General features: G+C 54.1%; 1 protein-coding gene across 1 annotated transcript; it reads left to right on the top strand.

Moving 5' to 3' along the window:
* Positions 1-4,720: 4,720 nt before the first annotated feature.
* LOC310923378 (olfactory receptor 14J1-like) lies at positions 4,721-5,653 on the top strand (the record flags this gene model as incomplete). Its single annotated transcript, XM_083885411.1, has 1 exon — positions 4,721-5,653. One exon carries the CDS (start codon positions 4,721-4,723, stop codon positions 5,651-5,653), a length of 933 nt encoding a protein of 310 aa, XP_083741537.1.
* Between the last annotated feature and the right edge of the window lie 11,860 nt (positions 5,654-17,513).

Here is a 17,513-nt window from a genome sequence, read left to right as displayed (position 1 = left end):
TGGCTGGGGGCTGTGGGAACCTCTTCCCTCTGGGGCCCAGGGACAGGACTGCAGGGAATGGCTGGAGCTGACTCGGGGCAGCTTTGGCTTGGATCTCAGGAAAAGGTTTTTCCCCCAGAGGCTGCTGGGCCACTGAACAGGCTCCCAGGGAAGGCTCACAGCTCCAGGGCTCTCTGAGCTCCAGGAGTCTTTGGACAGCGCTGCCAGGCCCAGGCTGGGATTGTTGGGCTGTCCTGTGCAGGGCCAGCAGTTGCACTCCAGGATCCTGATGGCTCCCTCCCAACTCAGCCCATTCTGGGATCCCTTCTGGCATCCCCTGGCCCTGGCAATGGGACTGCAAATGGTTGCCATGGCAAGGGAGTCTGGCCCCAGGCCTGAGCTGGGATGCTCAAGAGCCCTGTGGGCAGAGGCAGTCCCAGCCATGCCATGGGCACATCCCAGGGCACCTTGGGCTGCAAAGGCACCCATCTGCCACAGGCACTCACGGGGGCTCCACGGTGACACCCCAGGAGTGCCCAGGCTGCCAAAGAGCCGGGATGTCCCAGACACTCCCAGGGCTTCCTGTCATGGACACAGTGGGAGCTTCAGGCAAAAGCTTCATTTCTGCATTGGAGAAACTCCTGATGAGTCCTGAGGTGGAGAAATGACACCCAACAGCCACTGTGGATCCTCAGACCCCTCCAGGGTGTCTAGACTTTTAAAATTCCACCTAAGAAAAAAACTTAAAGTGGCTGGATCCAATCCTAGGCCCAGACTTTGTCAGAAGTTTATGTGTTAAAGATTGGACAGGTGGAATTGAACCAAAATGCATTTTATCCTACAGGATAAGCAATGGAATACTAGATACATTTTATAAATATAGGTATGACTGATTCAGATCTGGATTTGATAGAAAGATTCATTTACACCAGAGAGTCAATAAAAAAAGAGAGTAATTCACTCCACAGTATAGGAGCTATAACAATTATAAGGAAATACTGCTCTAGGAAGAAATTTTTAAGAAAACAGGGCCTTGCTGAAATTGTTGGAGTGCATTGCAGGCAGAGCCTCCTGCTCCAGCAGGAACTGCCTTTCCTGTGCCAGGCCCAAGGCAGATCCCGCTGCAGGAAAAGCCCCAGGCCAGCCCCGGGACAGGGAAGGGCTCGGGCACAAGTGCAGAGTGCCGTGCTGGCAGCTGTGCAAGGGAGAGCCTGAGGCACCAAAGGCACCTTGGCAGCAGCAGCTGCTTCCAGGCCATGGCCAGAAGCCTCCCCTGGCAACCGGGCCTGGTGGCCACCACTGCAGAGCTGCTGCTTCAGGGCTCATTTCTGCCTGGCCTCTGCCCCAGCCCACAGAGTGTCACCTCAGCCCTGACTCTGGCACAGCCGCTGGGCCTGAGCCCTGCAGAGCCTAAAGGTCACCTGTGCCCCCCTGGCTCTGGCAGCCCCTGGGGCAGGGGGGAAAGGCCAGAGCAGGGGCTGCCTTTGGCTGCTGGATGTGGGCTCCAGCAGAGACAAGGAGGAGTCAGGGGAGTGGAGGGAGGGCAGTGAGCAGCCCCTTGTCCCCGTGCAGTCCTGGAATGGTTGGGATGGGAAGAGCTCTGCAGTGCTCATCTCATCCAAACCCCTGCCATGAGCAGGGACATCTTTCATCAGATCAGGATGTTCAGAGCCCTGTCCCAGCTGGACTAGAATGTTTCCAGGGATGGGGCATTGACCAGCAAGGCCCTTCCCCACTGGCTGTCTGCACACAAGCACTTCCAGGCCTCTGCATTGCCCTTGCCCTCACTCTGGGCTCACTCACACACCTCGCAACAACCCACCTGCAGCTTGGAGCTGCAAGGAGTTCAAAGCTTGTCTGGCCTTCAGCAGTTTGTCTAATTTTGCCTTCAGCCAACTCTGGATTTTTGTTTGTTGCTGAATTTCCTGTGTATCTAAATGATTCCTTGCATGGTTCTGCCTTGGGAAAGGGGAACCTCCTTGGTGGCACCTTGGCCTTGGCACACACTTGAAGAGTGTGTCTGAAACTTAAGAGTTTTAGATTGCTAAAAAAGGAAGAAAATCCCTCTCTGACTGAGTGCAGCCAGTTCTCTGAACAAAGCAGGTCCCAGAATGAGACGAGACAGGATGGGGTTGAGGAATGCGGAGCAAGGTTGTCCACACAGGGCCAGACCTCAAGGCACAGTTTATCTGAGCAGGCCAGACCTGCTTAGGGGAGTCCCAGGATCAATATCAGTTACTGAATGCTGCAATCACCTCTTTTCTAAAGGGAACAGTAATAAAATACATCCTTTCAAATAGAAATGTGTATTTCCTAAAAGCTCTTGGAAACTTTTCTCCATAACTGCAGTAGGAAAACTTCCTAATGAACTGCACCAGACCAGAGGGAAATCAAGGCACAGCCCTGGTTTGTCAGGACTTGTTTGATCCTAATGAGCCTCGTGGTGCATTTGGAGTTGAGCCCTGGAACCTCAGGGCCTGAGAGGAGATTGCACAAACCTTTCCAGGAGTCAAAGATAGGAGAAACACCCAAAGTGTCTGGAAGCATTAATGGGTCCCACTGAGGTCCATCCCTAACACAGGCCCCTCATGGAGTCCTTGGAGTAGAGCATTGGAGGCCAGGATTGCACAAAAACCATTCAGAGACTCAGTGTGAGAAGGAAAATGCCAAGTACCTTAAACACCTTGAGTATCTCAGAGCATGAATGAGCCCCACTCAGTGTGAATGCAAAGCTCCCAAGGGACTCATTAAAGCAGATAATTAGAGGCAAATTGTCTCGCACAACAGTCAGTGTCAAAAAGTAGTTCCTTTATAAACTTTGAGTACCCTGAAGTGCTAATGAGCCCCACTGAGTGTTGTTACTGACTAAGAATCCCAAGGGACTTGTTAAAGTAGATAATTGGGGCCATGATGGCACAAACTTCTCATAGAGTCAGTTTTAAAAGGGAATCTCCAAGTACCTTAAAATAACTAAAGTACCTTGTAGCATTAATGAGCCCCACTGAGTGTTGTTATTGACAAAGCCTCTCAAGGGACTAATTAAAGCAGATAATTGGATTGCATAAACTTCTCAGAGACTCCAAGGCAAAAGCAAAACCCAAAGTCCTTTGAAGAACCTGCAGTCCCTGGGAGCATTAAGGAGCCCCCCAGGGCCATTCCTGACCAAGGCTCCCCAGGGACTCCTTCCAGCAGATCCTTGAGGCCACTGGGATGGGAGGGGGATGCTGAGGGCAGGACAAGGGGCTGACAGTGCCCAGCCTTGCTGGGGCTGTGCCAGGAGGCCCCAGGGCCTCAGGACAAGGTGTCTGCTCACAGCCCTTGGTGGCACAGAGGCTGCTGTGCCCCAGGACACCAGGACTTGGCTTCTCTTTGTCCCCACCTGTCATCACTGCCTGCAGTTCTCTGCTCGGCCTGCGGCCTGGGGACAATTCCTCTGTCGTGTGCCTCAGTGGGACCCATTAAAACTTCCAGAAACTTTGGAGTTGGATTCTGACTTGGAGTTCTTGAGAGGTTTATTCATCTTCCTCTCAGGGACTGATGTTCAGGGCCTCATCACCAAGCCCCAAGAGGGTCATTAAAGTCCTTGTGCTGTGTCTGTGCTGCTGAGCTGGGCTGGGCTCCTGGCACAGAGGCAGCTCCTGGCAACCAATAAAAGCTTAAAACCACATTTCTCTTGATGAGCAGCTCTTCTCCCAGCCCAGCAGGGCTGGGGCACTGCCTGCAGCCACCCCGGGCACAGCACACAGGCACAGAGAGCTTCAATCACTCAGGGCTGGGAAGGGGCTGACAAGTGCCTGGGGGAGAATCACTCCCAGCCCTTGGCACAGGAACCTCTGGCTGCAGGACAATGCAGCTGCAGCTCCTGCAGTCCTCTCCTAAAGCTGGAACATGCCAATGCCTACAGACTCTGTGAGTACATTCTCTGCTTCTCTCCTGTGTAGAGCAGCCAGGGGTGCCCAGGGCTGTCCTGCAGAGCAGGGTCCTGCAGCCCAGGGCGCTGTGCTGGGGCAGGGACTCTGCTGCCTGCCAGGGACAGCTCTCAGCCAGCCCTGGGAGCTGCTCCCAGCACTGGGGGACAAGATGTGGGTGGAAGGAGACAGCTGGTAAGGCTTGGAAGTGTTCTCCTTGTGTGGTGAGGATACTGAATTGTTCAGGAGTGCTCTCAACATGATGTTTAATTGCAGAACATTTCCAAGTAGGTTATCCAGGGAGCAAAGTGAGGCAGGGGCTGCATAAATGGAGAAATGCTGCTTTATTAATCTACTGCTCTGTGTTGCCTGCATGGGAAATTGCACATAGACATTAATCTCTCAGTTCAGGTTGAGAAAAAAGAACCAAGTAATTTTCTCTCAGACCTTACTAAACCTGGCAGTGAGAGAAATCAGCACAGGGCCCCTTGCAGGCAGGGCCAGAATCACTTTTCCAGCCTCCTCAGGGTTGCTCTGAGGTTGCCATCAGAGCCTGCAGAGCCAGAGCTGCCCCTGGGCAGTGCCTGAGCTGGGAGGGATCTGCAGGGCAGAGCTGAGCCTCCAGGGCTGGGCTGGGCTCTGGCAGCACTGGCAGGGCCCAGCCCTGGGCACAGGGAAGCAGCTGCAGGCAGGGACAGCTCCAGGCAGCAGAGCCCTGGGCAGGCAGTGGGGGGAAAGTGCCACCAAGCTGGGCTGGGATATTGAAAGTCCTCTCCAAACTGAACTATTCCATGATTACTCTTTTTACAGATGCCCATGCCAAGATGCCACAAATGTCCAACAGCAGCTCCATCAGCCACTTCCTCCTGCTGCCATTGGCAGACACGAGGCAGCTGCAGCTCCTGCACTTCTGCCTCTTCCTGGGCATCTCCCTGGCTGCCCTCCTGGCCAACGGCCTCGTCATCAGCACCGCAGCCTGCGGCCACCACCTGCACAGCCCCATGTTCTTCTTCCTGCTCCACCTGGCCCTCAGTGACCTGGGCTCCATCTGCACCACTGTCCCCAAAGCCATGCACAATTCCCTCTGGGACACCAGGGACATCTCCTATGCAGGATGTGCTGCACAGCTCTTTTTCTTTCTGTTCTTCATTGGAGCAGAGTTTTCCCTCCTGACCATCATGTGCTACGACCGCTACGTGTCCATCTGCAAACCCCTGCACTACGGGACCCTCCTGGGCAGCACAGTTTGTGCCCACATGGCAGCAGCTGCCTGGGCCAGTGCCTTTCTCAATGCTCTCCTGCACACAGCCAATACATTTTCCCTGCCCCTGTGCCATGGCAATGCCCTGGGCCAGTTCTTCTGTGAAATTCCCCCAGTTCTCAAGCTCTCCTGCTCACAGTCCTACTTCAGTGAAGTTGGAGTTATTGTGTTCAGTGCCTCTTTATCATTTGGTTGTTTTGTGTTCATTGTTTTCTCCTATGTGCAGATCTTCAGGACCGTGCTGAGGATCCCCTCTGAGCATGGACGCCACAAAGCCTTTTCCACCTGCCTCCCTCATCTGGCCGTGGTCTCTCTGTTTGTCATCACTGTCCTATTTGCCCATCTGAAGCCTCCCTCCCTCTCGTCCCCATCCCTCGATCTGTCAATATCAGTTCTGTACTCGGTGGTACCTCCAGCCGTGAACCCCCTTATCTACAGCCTGAGGAACCAGGAGCTCAAGGCTGCAGTGTGGAGACTGATGACTGGCTCAAGTAAGAAACATTAAAGTGCTGGAGAGTTTCTGCAAATCTCTAATAATAAAAGTCATCTTTGATACTTCTTGTTGGTTTGGTTATGGTTGTTTTTCCTGTGTTTTACATTTTTAATAGTGTCCATAAAGAAAATGCATTTTTTGTGCCATTTCTCATTTTGTTTCACTCCAACTTCCCTGTGACCACAATGCCAATGAGGGGTTGCACTCTTGGTGGCTTTAAAGGAAATCAAGGATCTCCCAGCCAAGGTTTCTGCAGAGATGCCCCTTTTGTTCCCTTCTGTGCAGCTGCAGCAGCAATGTCTGTGTGCAGAGCTGGGGGGAGATCAGGGCTGGCACAGCAGCTGTGGCCAGGAGCAGCAGCCCTTGGTGCTGCCAGTGCTGCTGCCGTGGCCCTGCCCCGCTGCCCTCCTGGCCCTGGTGTTGCTGTAGGGCCTGAGGGCTCTCGGGGCCGGGCACAGGGCTGGGGGTGGCAGTGCCGGGGCTGCAGCAGGGACAGGCCATGGGCACTGCTGGGGCAGCGCTGACGCCTCAGGGCAGGGCCTGGGGGCTCCAGGCTCCTTGCCCAGGCTCTCTCCAGAAGACGCCCAGGCCAATGCTCAGCACAGAAAAGCCCCGGGAGCAGCCCCAGGCTGGCCCTGGGCAGGCTGGGGGCAAACAGCAGGGCTGGGGCTCTGCAAGGGCCCTGGGGGAGACGGGAAGGAGCAGCAGAGCAGGGGCTGATCCATCCCCACTGCGCTGGACACCCCAGGGCAGCGTCCCAGAGCGTCCTCATGCACCTGCCAACAACATCCCCCCTGGGCAGCCCTGGCCTCTCCCCCAGCTCACACAGGGGCCGCATCCTTGCAGGCACAGACACGGCAGCACTGCCTCAGGAGCCCCTGTTTGCACTGCCCAGAGCAGGCCTCAGCACCCCCATGCTGTTGGTGTGGGGAGATGAACCTGAGGGAGCACAAATGCCATCAGCCCCTGGGGCCAGGAAGGGCTGGGCCACAGCAGGGAAACCACTCAGCTTTGGCGTGGCCTCTCAAGTCACACAGAGAGTTTGTTCCCATCAGCTGTGAGTTTCCTGTGCCACTGCAGACGTTGTTGCCCAGAGCCAGGGCTGCCTGGCAGCCACCCCCAAACTGCCTTCAACATTTCCTTTGCTTCACCTTGGCTTTCCTTACTCCTCCTGCTACAAATTTCTTCCCTCCCCTGCAAACAGCCCATCCCTGGTTGCTCTTTCCTCTCTGGTCCCACTCCCCATTGCCGTTGGCACCATGGGAACGTCCCTTGGGGAGCAGGATCATCCTCCAAGGGCTTCAGGAATTGTCTGCAGGCTCCTGCAGTGCCTGGGGCTGCTCCCTTGCCAGAGGCACCCCAGGCCAGGGGGGCACATCTGGGCTGCTGTGTCTGGCTGTGGGGCTCCTGTTGTGGGCCATGAGGAGGAGCTGCAGAGGCTCTGCAGGACTGACAAGATGGGCTTTGGGGCTGTCAGGAGAAGCTGAGGGACCTGGGCTGCTGCACCTTCTGAAGAGGAGGTCCACGCCTCGTCCTGACACTGCTGCAAGGCTGCTTTCAGAGAATCACACAATCAGCAAGGCTGCAAATGACCTTGGACATCATCAAGTCCAAACTGTGCCCTGACACTGCCTTGTCTCCCCTGAGCCTCCTCTTGTCCAGGAGAAACAAGCCCAGCTCCCTCAGCTGCTCCTCACAGGACTTGTGTTCCAGAGCCCTCCCCAGCCGTGTTCCCTTCTCTGGACACGCTCCAGCCCCTCCATGTTGTTTCTGAATTGAGGGGCCCAGAACTGGACACAGCACTCGAGGTGCTGCCTCAAGCAGTGCCCAGCACAGGGGAAGAATCTGTGCCCTGCTCCTGCTGGCCACACTGTTCCTGATCCATAGGAGTGCCAGGGCTTGGATGAGAGACATGGTGGGCAGGGCCTGGGGACAAAGTCTAATTTCTGTCAGCCATGAAGGGTGGCTTGGGTTTTCTAATAAAAATAAATAAAAAAAGTTTATTCTATTCTGTCTTTTGGAACCTGGTTGTGGAGGTGTTTTTTCTTTATCTGTTGTATCTCCAGGAGGGAGGGTGCAAGTGCCTTTCTGATAACAAGCCAGCTGTTAAAACCGGGTGGGGCATTGATTCTTATCTCTGTTCACCCTCCCATTACCTCCATGGGGATCTCTTCTGTTAATGGGCCATTACAGCTCAGCAATGCATTGACACATTACATCATCCCATTGTGAGATGCTCTACCCAGGGAGAAGGAGCCAAACCATTTCCACGTGGATAAAAAGGAGCCACAAGTGTCACCAGACATCCAGTGTTCTCATGGAACTCCCCGAGGAAGACCAGACCCATCTCTGGACCCTTTTTTTCTACAGGACCATCTCTATTTCCAACAGGACCACTCCAGGAGGGCTGACTTTTGGACTGTTCCCAACACCCTGACCAACACGGGGTCAGGTTGTGCGTCTGACTCTGTCAGGGTTTTCTAGGATTTCTTGTTTGTTTGTTTGCTAATTCTTTTGTACTACAACATTTGTATTTTTAATATCCCTAGTAAAGAACTGCTATACCTTGTCCCAAAATCTTTGCCTGACCACCTTTTAATTGCAAATTTATAATGATTTAGAAAAAGGGGGCAGGGGGAGTTACAGTCTCCATTGCAAGGGAGACTCCAATCCTCCCTGGCAGATACCTGTCTATCTAAACCAACACAAAGGGTCTTGATTTTCAGATCTATTCAGAGTATATTGGAAGGTGCTGGATGTCAATTGGACATTGCTGGTATCAATCTAGAAATAAGGAAAAAAAACAAGGACAAAACAGTTCTCTCTGCATTGTTTTCAATATGGTGTATTCACTTTGAATACACTCTGTCTAATTGACCACAGAAGAAAACTTTAATGATTCCCAGAGGCTTTTCTTCTTTGAGTGTTTTGAACAAATGGTTATGGGCCTTTGTCACTGAACTCCTGAACTGAAGAGCTCAAAAAAGAAGAGGCCTCTGGAGCAGTAAAATTCATCAGCAACCACCAAGGGGCTAAGGATCCATCCTCATCAGAGCAGGAATGAAGAGAAATGGGCACAGCTTTGTGCCTGCCCCAGCTCTGGGATGGGCCCTGGGCCTGGAGCAGGAGCAGCTCTGGAGGGCCCCGAGGCCGGGGCTGTTGTGCTGGCCTGGGCAGATGGGATGGCAGCAGGGGCTGCAGAGCTCTCAGGAGCTCAGGGACAGGGCAGCAGGGCACACGGGGAGCCTCCTTTTCCCTTGGGCCAGCACCTTGCCCGTGCCTGGGGCTGAGTCCTGTCTGAGCTGCAGCTGCTGCTGTGCCCTCCCGAGGGGCTGAGGCCGTGGGGCCCCTGCCCAGAGCCCCCTGCCCTGAGCAGAGCTGTGGGGCCAGAGCCGGCTGGGCTGTGCTGGGGAGAGGCCCTTGGTGCTGCACAGAGCTCAGGGCAGCTGGCAGAGCTGGCAGGGAGCTGGGCTGGGCTCAGAGAGCCTGGCACAGAAACCATCCGTGTCCATCTCAGCCTGGGGGAGCGTGCAGGGGCAGGACTCAGCCCAGGCCTGGCGGGGCAGGGCCAGCGCCTGGGGAAGGCATTGAAAACAGGCAAGTGGCCCAGAGAGGAGGCTGCTCTGTGCCCTTGGTGGCACAGGCACAGCAGGGAGGGGGCCCAGGACATTTGTCCCCAATGGCAGCCTCTGTCCCCAGGCACTGGCAGCCCTGGCTGCTGGGCCCAGGTTTGGGGGCACTTTGGCTGTGGCCCAGCTCCATCCTCCTGCGGGGCTCAGGGCTGTTCCCGGCCATGGCCAGCCCTGCCCGGCCTCTCTGCTGGCCCAGAGCCCGGCAGAGCCCGGGGCAGGGCTGTCTGTGCAGCCCCACAGGGGCCACGGGCTGCGCAGGAGCTGGCAGAGGCTGCCCAGCAGGGAGGCCGTGGGGCACAGAGCCCCAAGGCTGCCGTGGGCACCACGGCACAGGGGCCGTTCCCACCCGCAGGGCTCCTGTCCTGCCCTGGGCCTGCACAGGGGCTGTGGCACCACGGCTGGGCCAGCGCGGCACAAAGGGGCCACGCAGCCGCTGCTGGGGGCTGACAGCAAGGCCAGGCACACACAAGGAATTGCTGGGCACTGCCTGCACTGCCCAGGGCTGACTGTGCCAAAGGCACGGCTCAGCTGCCCTTGGGGGCTGCAGGAAAACTCCAGAGCCCAAAGAGCCTCCATGGCTGTGCTGGAGACCAAGGCTGGAGGAGGGAAAGGCAGGGCTGCTGCGGGATGGGGAGGGGATTGAATTCCAGCACACACCTCACTTCTCTGATCATCCCGGCATGGTGCTGCTCCCTTGTTTCAGCCTGGAGCAGAGCAGATGTTGATGGGACAGGAGCCCTCCGGGGCTGTCAGGGACCTGCAGCTTGCAAGGTGCTCTGCTCTCCCTCAGCTCCTCTCTGAGAGATGCCAACCCCAGCTGGGCACCTCAGGGCACAAGTGGCACTGCCTGTTGATGGGCACTCACCTGATCTCTGCCTGGAAAGGGGCACAGGTTTTAATCCCTGTTCATTTCATAATATACAAGCACATTTTAATTAGCTGGGTCATTTGAGTACTTTTAAGAAGCACCAAAGTTTTCCCACATGGAACAAGAATTCCCTGGAAATATACAGATGGCAGGAGAAGAAATACTCATCTTGCCTTCTATTTGTTTCACCAAGATTCTGTTTATTATTTCCCCCCCCCCCCCCCCCCCCGCCCCTTCCTTTAGGTGTTTCCAGCTCTCCTGTTTAAATGGCCATGTCTAAGGACATCTCTTCACTAGACCAGCTGGATCTATGTCCTTGCAGCCGCTCCCAGATTTCCACTTCCAGATGCTCTGTGGTCCTTCAAGTGCCTCTCAATTGCCTGGTCTCATGCTTTGAGCTATAGAGAGTTCCCCAATTTTTCTTTAGTTCAAATAAATATCACATTAGTCAACATCTTAATTGTATCTATATCTATTACAGAATTACGTCTTCTTATATCTTTGTCTAAAACTGTTCCTGTATGGAAATCCCCTGGGGATGGTGGACATGTCAGATGCTGCTGGGACATCACAGAGAGCTGAGGGAAGAGCTCTGATGGTTATTAAACTGTATCATGTTCACTTCTGTTTGCTGGCAAGAAACCTTTCTGTGCCTCTGAGTCCCAGCAGTCCCTGGGCCCCAAAGGACACAAATCTGATGAGTTGTGGTTCCCATTCTGGTGACTCTTGGACCTTGGCCCTGCACAGGAGAGCTCTTCATCCACTTTCTCTCTTTTCCTCCCTCTGGACACAGAGGGAGTTTGTGACTTCAGCGTGTGACTGGTGTGTGCAAAGAGCAAATCTGGGCAGAATTGGGCAGGGAGGGTTTGGGGGGACCTTGGGACCTGTGCTGGGCACAGAAAGTGTTTTCCATTAGTCTGAGACTGTCTGCTGTGGAAAGTGGATTTAATATCCAGCAGAGGAATGACTTTTGCATTTGATGGAGCTGTGCCTTCCCTTGGGTTTGTTGGCTGACAATAAATGAACATCCCTCTGTTTCTTCTTCTCCAAGGAAAGCAGCTGGGATTTGGAGCCAAGGAGCTGAAAGCTGGCAGGCCCAGCCTGGGCTGGAGGGAGCTCAGATTTGCACAAGGCTGCTCTGAGTCCCAGGGCTGGGATGGGGGAAATGGTGGGATGGGGGTAGGGACAGAGTCTGATTGACTGTCAGACATAAAGGGTCTTGATTTTCATATCTATTCAAACTGAACATTAGAAGGTACTTGGATTCTGTGTCGATTGGAGATTGCATATACCAATGTATTAACAAGGAAAAAAACTTAAACAAGACTTTAAAAATATTTTCTGTCTTTCTAAAATACAATATATTTACTCTGAATACATCTATTGAAAAAACTAGAATAGATTTGAAAACTTAAATTATTTCCAGAGGCTTGGCCTGTTAAGGTGTTCTGAATGTTGATGAGCCCTGGGGCACTGAATTCCTGAACCTGAAGAGCTGAAGGCTGAACAAGCCTCTGGAGAAGTCAAATCCTCCAGCAGCCCCCAAGTGTCTGAGGATGTCACAGCCCCCACTGAGGCCATCCCTGCCCACAGACCGTGGGGGAATGGGCACACAAGGAGAGCGTCCCTGGGGCTGGGCAGGCAGAACTCAGAGGCACCAGCAGGTCCAGGTGGGAAATGGAGTGTGCAATGTGGCTGTGACAGCCCTGCCTGGGCTGTGCCAAGCAGGACAGACAAGCCCTGACCCCCATCTCCCAGAAAACTCTCTGGATTAGACATTTAATAGGAATTACAACTGTTTGTGTACTCTGAGTTAGAAACACTGGAGAAATACCAACAAGAGATTCTCAGGAGCTTAATAAAACCAAATGACCTTTACTGGCAACTTTAGAAAATCAGAGAAACTTTGGCAAAAGGTTTAATATGACTTTCAATCAACAAAAACCACTTCTCAAAGCATTTACTTGGCCCATTCTACTTCACGAACTCTAAGCCTGTTCAATTTCAAGTTACTCAAAATTAGCAAGAGCAGGGATTTAAAAGATGAAGGCAGATGAAGATACAGAGAAGCACACACAGAGCTACCAACTCCTGGATTCCAGTGATGCTCAGATAGAAATTCCAAGAGGATGTGGGGTCAACCTGTAGATGTGTGCTGGCCTTGTGGTCAGCCTTAAATACCCCTTGCTCTCCCTGGGCCCTTCCCCCAGGTGGGACTTGGGGCCATCTGGTCACTCAGGAGCTGGGCTGGGGGCTGCAGAGGTGGCAGTGGAGCATTGCTTGGGTGTGCCAGGGACTGGGCAGACACTGCTGGGCTGGGATAGAGGCTCTGGGGGGATTGGGGTTCCAGGGCAGGCAAGGCTGGACCTGCCCCTTCCTGCCCCACACACCAAATGTTTCCAGCCAACAATCTCCTCTGATCTCTCACAAGAGGCAATGTTGGAGGTGGGATCCCAGTTGTGGCCATGGGCACCTGGACAAGGAGGACAGTTCTTTCCCATAGGAAGGAAAGCACAGAGTCTTCCCCAGGGTTTTGGGGACAGATGGGAGGTGACCCTTGTGAAACCATTGCCAGCCAGATTTGTCCTGGCAATACTCCTATGGGAACAATTCCTGAATACAAGGAAATTTGGTGGTAAAATCTGAATTCTGGGTGCATTTTACAGCACTACCATGGGCTGGCACAGGAGGGGGAGAATTCCCCCTCAAGAGAGGCTCATATTGCAGTTTTTGCATTCAGGCAGCTCCACATCCCTCAGCTCTGGCTGCAGAGCAGCTGGAAATGCAAGTGCAGGAGCTCTGCTCATGCCCAGCCACAGCAGGTGACAGCAGGGACAGGGTCCTGGCACTGTGACATTTGCAGAGAGAGCCTTCAGCAAACGCTGGGGGCTGGAACTCTGTGCAGAAAACGCCCCAGGGGTCTGTGCAGGGAGGCAAAAGCAACAAAGTTTCGGTTCTGGCCCGGCCAGGGAGCACCAAATCGGCTCCATTTCAGGGCGAGGTGCCATTGCCGGCTGCTCTCCGAGCCCCAGAAGGGAGCCCAGGGGGCACCGAGAGCGGGGACTGTGCAGGAGCCGGGCACGGCCAGAGAGGCCAGGCTGAAGGTGAGCCCGGGGCGGGCAGGGGCTGGAGGGGGCCCAGCCCGGGGGGTTCCCGCAGAGCCTCCCCGCTCCAAAGCCCCGCCTGCTTTGATCAATTCAAACTTGATCAATTCAAACTTGATCTGCAGCAACCCAAACAGGGGGAGCTTCCAGGACCCCAAAATAGAGAGAGCAGAGAGGGGAAACTCACGGTTGGCTGTTTTCTACTGAATCTTGGTCATTTCTGTATTTTGGGGAATGAATCTTGGTGTTTTGGAGGTTTATCTGTGCACCAGATGCCCGGTGATGTTGTGGTGTGTTTTGTTCTAATGGTTTGTTCTATTACTCCCCTGAGTTGTTGGTTTGCTCCAAGTTTGTACCCACCTACCCAAGTTTTCAATCCTGTCCCAATCCTTCCCAATTTCCCTGAATATTCCCTGTCATGTTACTCGGCTGTCAATCCTTCCCTCACCCTGCCCCTCTTCCAGATTGTTCTCTGTCAATCCCCCGATCCTCGAGGCCCCATTGGAGCATGTGGCCCACTCTCCTCCCCTTGTTTGCCCTCTTGGTTCAGCAAATGCAAACCCCACCTTTCACTCCTCCCCTACTTTCCTCCCATTTGCTAAAGATTTGTACCCTCCCCTGAACCCTCCCCAGTTTAAGAGGTCACAAGCAGCCGGACCCCTGTCTTCAATACCTCATACCTCCACTGGAATAAATCCTTTTGCAACCCATAGTGAAGGTCTCCCTCTCATCCTTGTCTCCATCGTGTACCTGACAGCAGACTGAGTGCCACAGAGCATCAGCTCTAGCCACTCCTTGGGTCACCTTGGGACAAGGTGTGTCCCTCTCCCAGGGTGGTGCCGTGGAAGGGCCGGTTGGCTCCGGGACTGGGTCACGGTGACTTCTAGAGATGAACTTGGGCAGAGGGACCTTCTAACTTAATGTGCTCATCCCTTGTTTTTCTCCTAAGCAGGATTCGCAAACCTTAGCTCGATGGAAGAGAAGGGTGCAAGGAAGAGAAAGATGCTCCAGGATAGCCAGGCAGGTGAGGAGGAAGTCAGTGCCCCTTTCCCCCTTTCTCCTGCTCCATCTCCCAGCCCAGCACGGCCCCCGGCTGCAGGACAACCCCAATGGCAACACTGTCCTGCTGGGAATGGACTGGGATAAATTCCTTCCCCTTCCCTCTGGCACAGAGGCAAATCCCATTCTGTCTTTGTCTTTCTTCCCCCAGACAAGGAGCTGAGGATGGAGACCAGGGAGGACAAATCCCCACAGCAGAACCTCATGGAAGAGGCCATTGTGAGCAGCTCCACAGCGCAAGAATCCAATGGGGAGGAAAAGCCCCAGAGATCCCTCAGGAGGAGGGGCTCCAAACCCATCCCAGATTGCTCTGAGGAGGAAAGACTCACCCTGAGTCAGGAAGGTGGCTGGAGATCCAGCCGGGGCTCAGAGCTGGTCCATGAGCAGCTTCATGATGGGGAGAAGCCCCACAAGTGCTTGGAGTGTGGGAAGAGCTTCAGCTGCAGGTCCCAGCTGATCAGACACCAGAGGATCCACACTGGGGAGAAGCCCTATGAGTGTCCCCAGTGTGGGAAGAGGTTTCACACCAGCTCCAATCTCCTCAGGCACGAGCGGATTCACACAGAGGAGAGGCCCTTCCGCTGCCCCGACTGCAGGAAGGGCTTCAAGCGAAACTCCCACCTCATCAGGCACCGCCGCATCCACACTGGGGAGAGACCCCACGAGTGTGGGGAATGTGGGATGAGCTTCACCTACAGATCCGACCTGATCATCCACCAGAGGATCCACACCAGGGAACGGCCCTACCAGTGTGAGCAGTGTGGGAAGAGCTTCAGCCAACGCCCCAATCTGATCCGCCACCAGAACACCCACGCTGAGGAAAGGCCATACAAGTGTGGGGAATGTGGGAAGGGCTTCAACCAGAGGGGCCAGCTGATAATCCACCAAATGAGCCACACTGGGGAGAGGCCCTATGAGTGTTCTGAGTGTGGGAAGAGGTTTCAGACCAGCTCCCTTCTCCTCCGGCACCAGCGGATTCACAGAGAGGAGAGGCCCTTCCGCTGCCCCGACTGCAGGAAGGGCTTCAAGCAAAACTCCCACCTCATCAGGCACCGGCGCATCCACACTGGGGAGAGGCCCCACGAGTGTCCCCAGTGTGGGAAGAGCTTCACCCGGAGCTCTACCTTGACCCAACACCAACGGAGTCACCGGTAAGGGAAGCCCTGTGAGTGCCCTGACTGTGGGAAGAGCTTCATGTGAGTCTCCAACTCCATCCTCTATCAGAGGACTCACATTAGGAAGAGCTCTGGTGACTCACATTTACCATGATCCATGCGGGGAGGACACCTGTCCCTTTCCCTGCCCCTGGCAATGATGTGAGATGGGATTGAAGAACGTCAGGGTCTGGTCATGGCCCTGTCATTTTTTTTGATCTCACCTCTTGTCATTGCCCAGGGCAGGAAAAGAACCCTCTCTCTCCCTAGGAGAATAGTGTTTTTTCCAGGCAGGAGAAAATACATGGCTGGGAAGAGCGACTCAGTGTTGTTATAGTTTTCCCTGTATATAGTTTGTCTATCCTTTCTGTTATCGTTGTTTCTATTCCTGTTTGTTCCTTATCTTGTTGTTGTTGCCAGTAAATTCCTCTTATCCCAGCCGGGGGTCTTTGCCTTTTGTACTTTCAGTGGGAGGCTGGAGGGCAGTGAGGGGCGGCACGGTTTTAGCGGGAGCAGGAAATTGGGCAATCCCATTCCTAAAGCCTGGCCCGGGGAAACTGAGCATCACAGCTGGTGCCAGCCCTGGCTGCCCTGGCAACAGCCTTGGGAGCGGGTCCCTGGCTGGGGGCTGTGGGAACCTCTTCCCTCTGGGGCCCAGGGACAGGACTGCAGGGAACGGCTGGAGCTGACTCGGGGCAGCTTTGGCTTGGATCTCAGGAAAAGGTTTTTCCCCCAGAGGCTGCTGGGCCACTGAACAGGCTCCCAGGGAAGGCTCACAGCTCCAGGGCTCTCTGAGCTCCAGCAGCCTTTGGACAGCGCTGCCAGGCCCAGGCTGGGATTGTTGGGCTGTCCTGTGCAGGGCCAGCAGTTGCACTCCAGGATCCTGATGGCTCCCTCCCAACTCAGCCCATTCTGGGATCCCTTCTGGCATCCCCTGGTCCTGGCAATGGGACTGCAAATGGTTGCCATGGCAAGGGACTCTGGCCCCAGGCCTGAGCTGGGATGCTCAAGAGCCCTGTGGGCAGAGGCAGTCCCAGCCATGCCATGGGCACATCCCAGGGCACCTTGGGCTGCAAAGGCACCCATCTGTCACAGGCACTCACGGGGGCTCCACGGTGACACCCCAGGAGTGCCCAGGCTGCCAAAGAGCCGGGATGTCCCAGACACTCCCAGGGCTTCCTGTCCTGGGCACAGTGGGAGCTTCAGGCAAAAGCTTCATTTCTTCATTGGGGAAACTCCTGCCGAGTCATGAATGGGAGAATCATACTTAACCCTACATAAAATGCTTTAATGAATATTTGCTCTTCCCACAAGTCACTTGTGATGAAAATGCAAGCAAATCCCAAACAGTAATAAACTGACAATACAACAATTATGGTGGCAATTCCAAGTTTCATCCCACAGGAAGGTAAGCATCAATTAACTGCACCAGACCTGGGGGAAATCAAAGCACAGCCTTGTCAGGACTTGCCTTATCCTGATCTGACCCGTGGTGCATTTGGTGCTGAGCCCTGGAACCTCAGGCCTGAGAGGAGATTGCACAAACCTTTCCAGGAGGCAAAGTCAGAGGAAAAGCCCAAAGTGTCTGGAAGGATTAATGGGTCCCACTGAGGTCCATCCTCAAAACAGGCTCCTTATGGACTCCTTAAAGGAGAGAATTGGAGGCCAGAATTGCACAAAAGCCTCTCAGAGACTCAGTGTGGGAAGGAAAATCCAAAGTATCTTTAAACATCTTGAGTATCTCAAAGCATTAAATAGCCCCACTGAATGTCCATACAAAGCTCCCAAATGACTCATTAAAGCAGATAATTGGGGCTATGATTGCGCAAACCTGTCAAAGACTCAGTGGCAAAAGGAAGTACCTAAATTACCCTGAGTACTTTGAAACATTAGTGAGCCCCAGTGAGTGTTTTTACTGGCTAAGAATCTCAAGGGACTCATTAAAGCAGATAATTGGAGGCCAATTATTGCACACAGGCCTCAGACTCAATGTCAAAAAGTAGTTCCTTAATAAACTTTTTGTACCCTGAAGTGCTAATGAGCCCCACTGAGTGT

This window comes from Zosterops lateralis (genome assembly GCF_965231275.1).
Source record: "Zosterops lateralis genome assembly, contig: HAP1_HAP1_SCAFFOLD_49, whole genome shotgun sequence".
Lineage (NCBI taxonomy): Eukaryota > Metazoa > Chordata > Aves > Passeriformes > Zosteropidae > Zosterops > Zosterops lateralis.
Note: the sequence above shows the minus strand (reverse complement) of the source record. Positions and strands in the feature narration are given on the sequence as shown.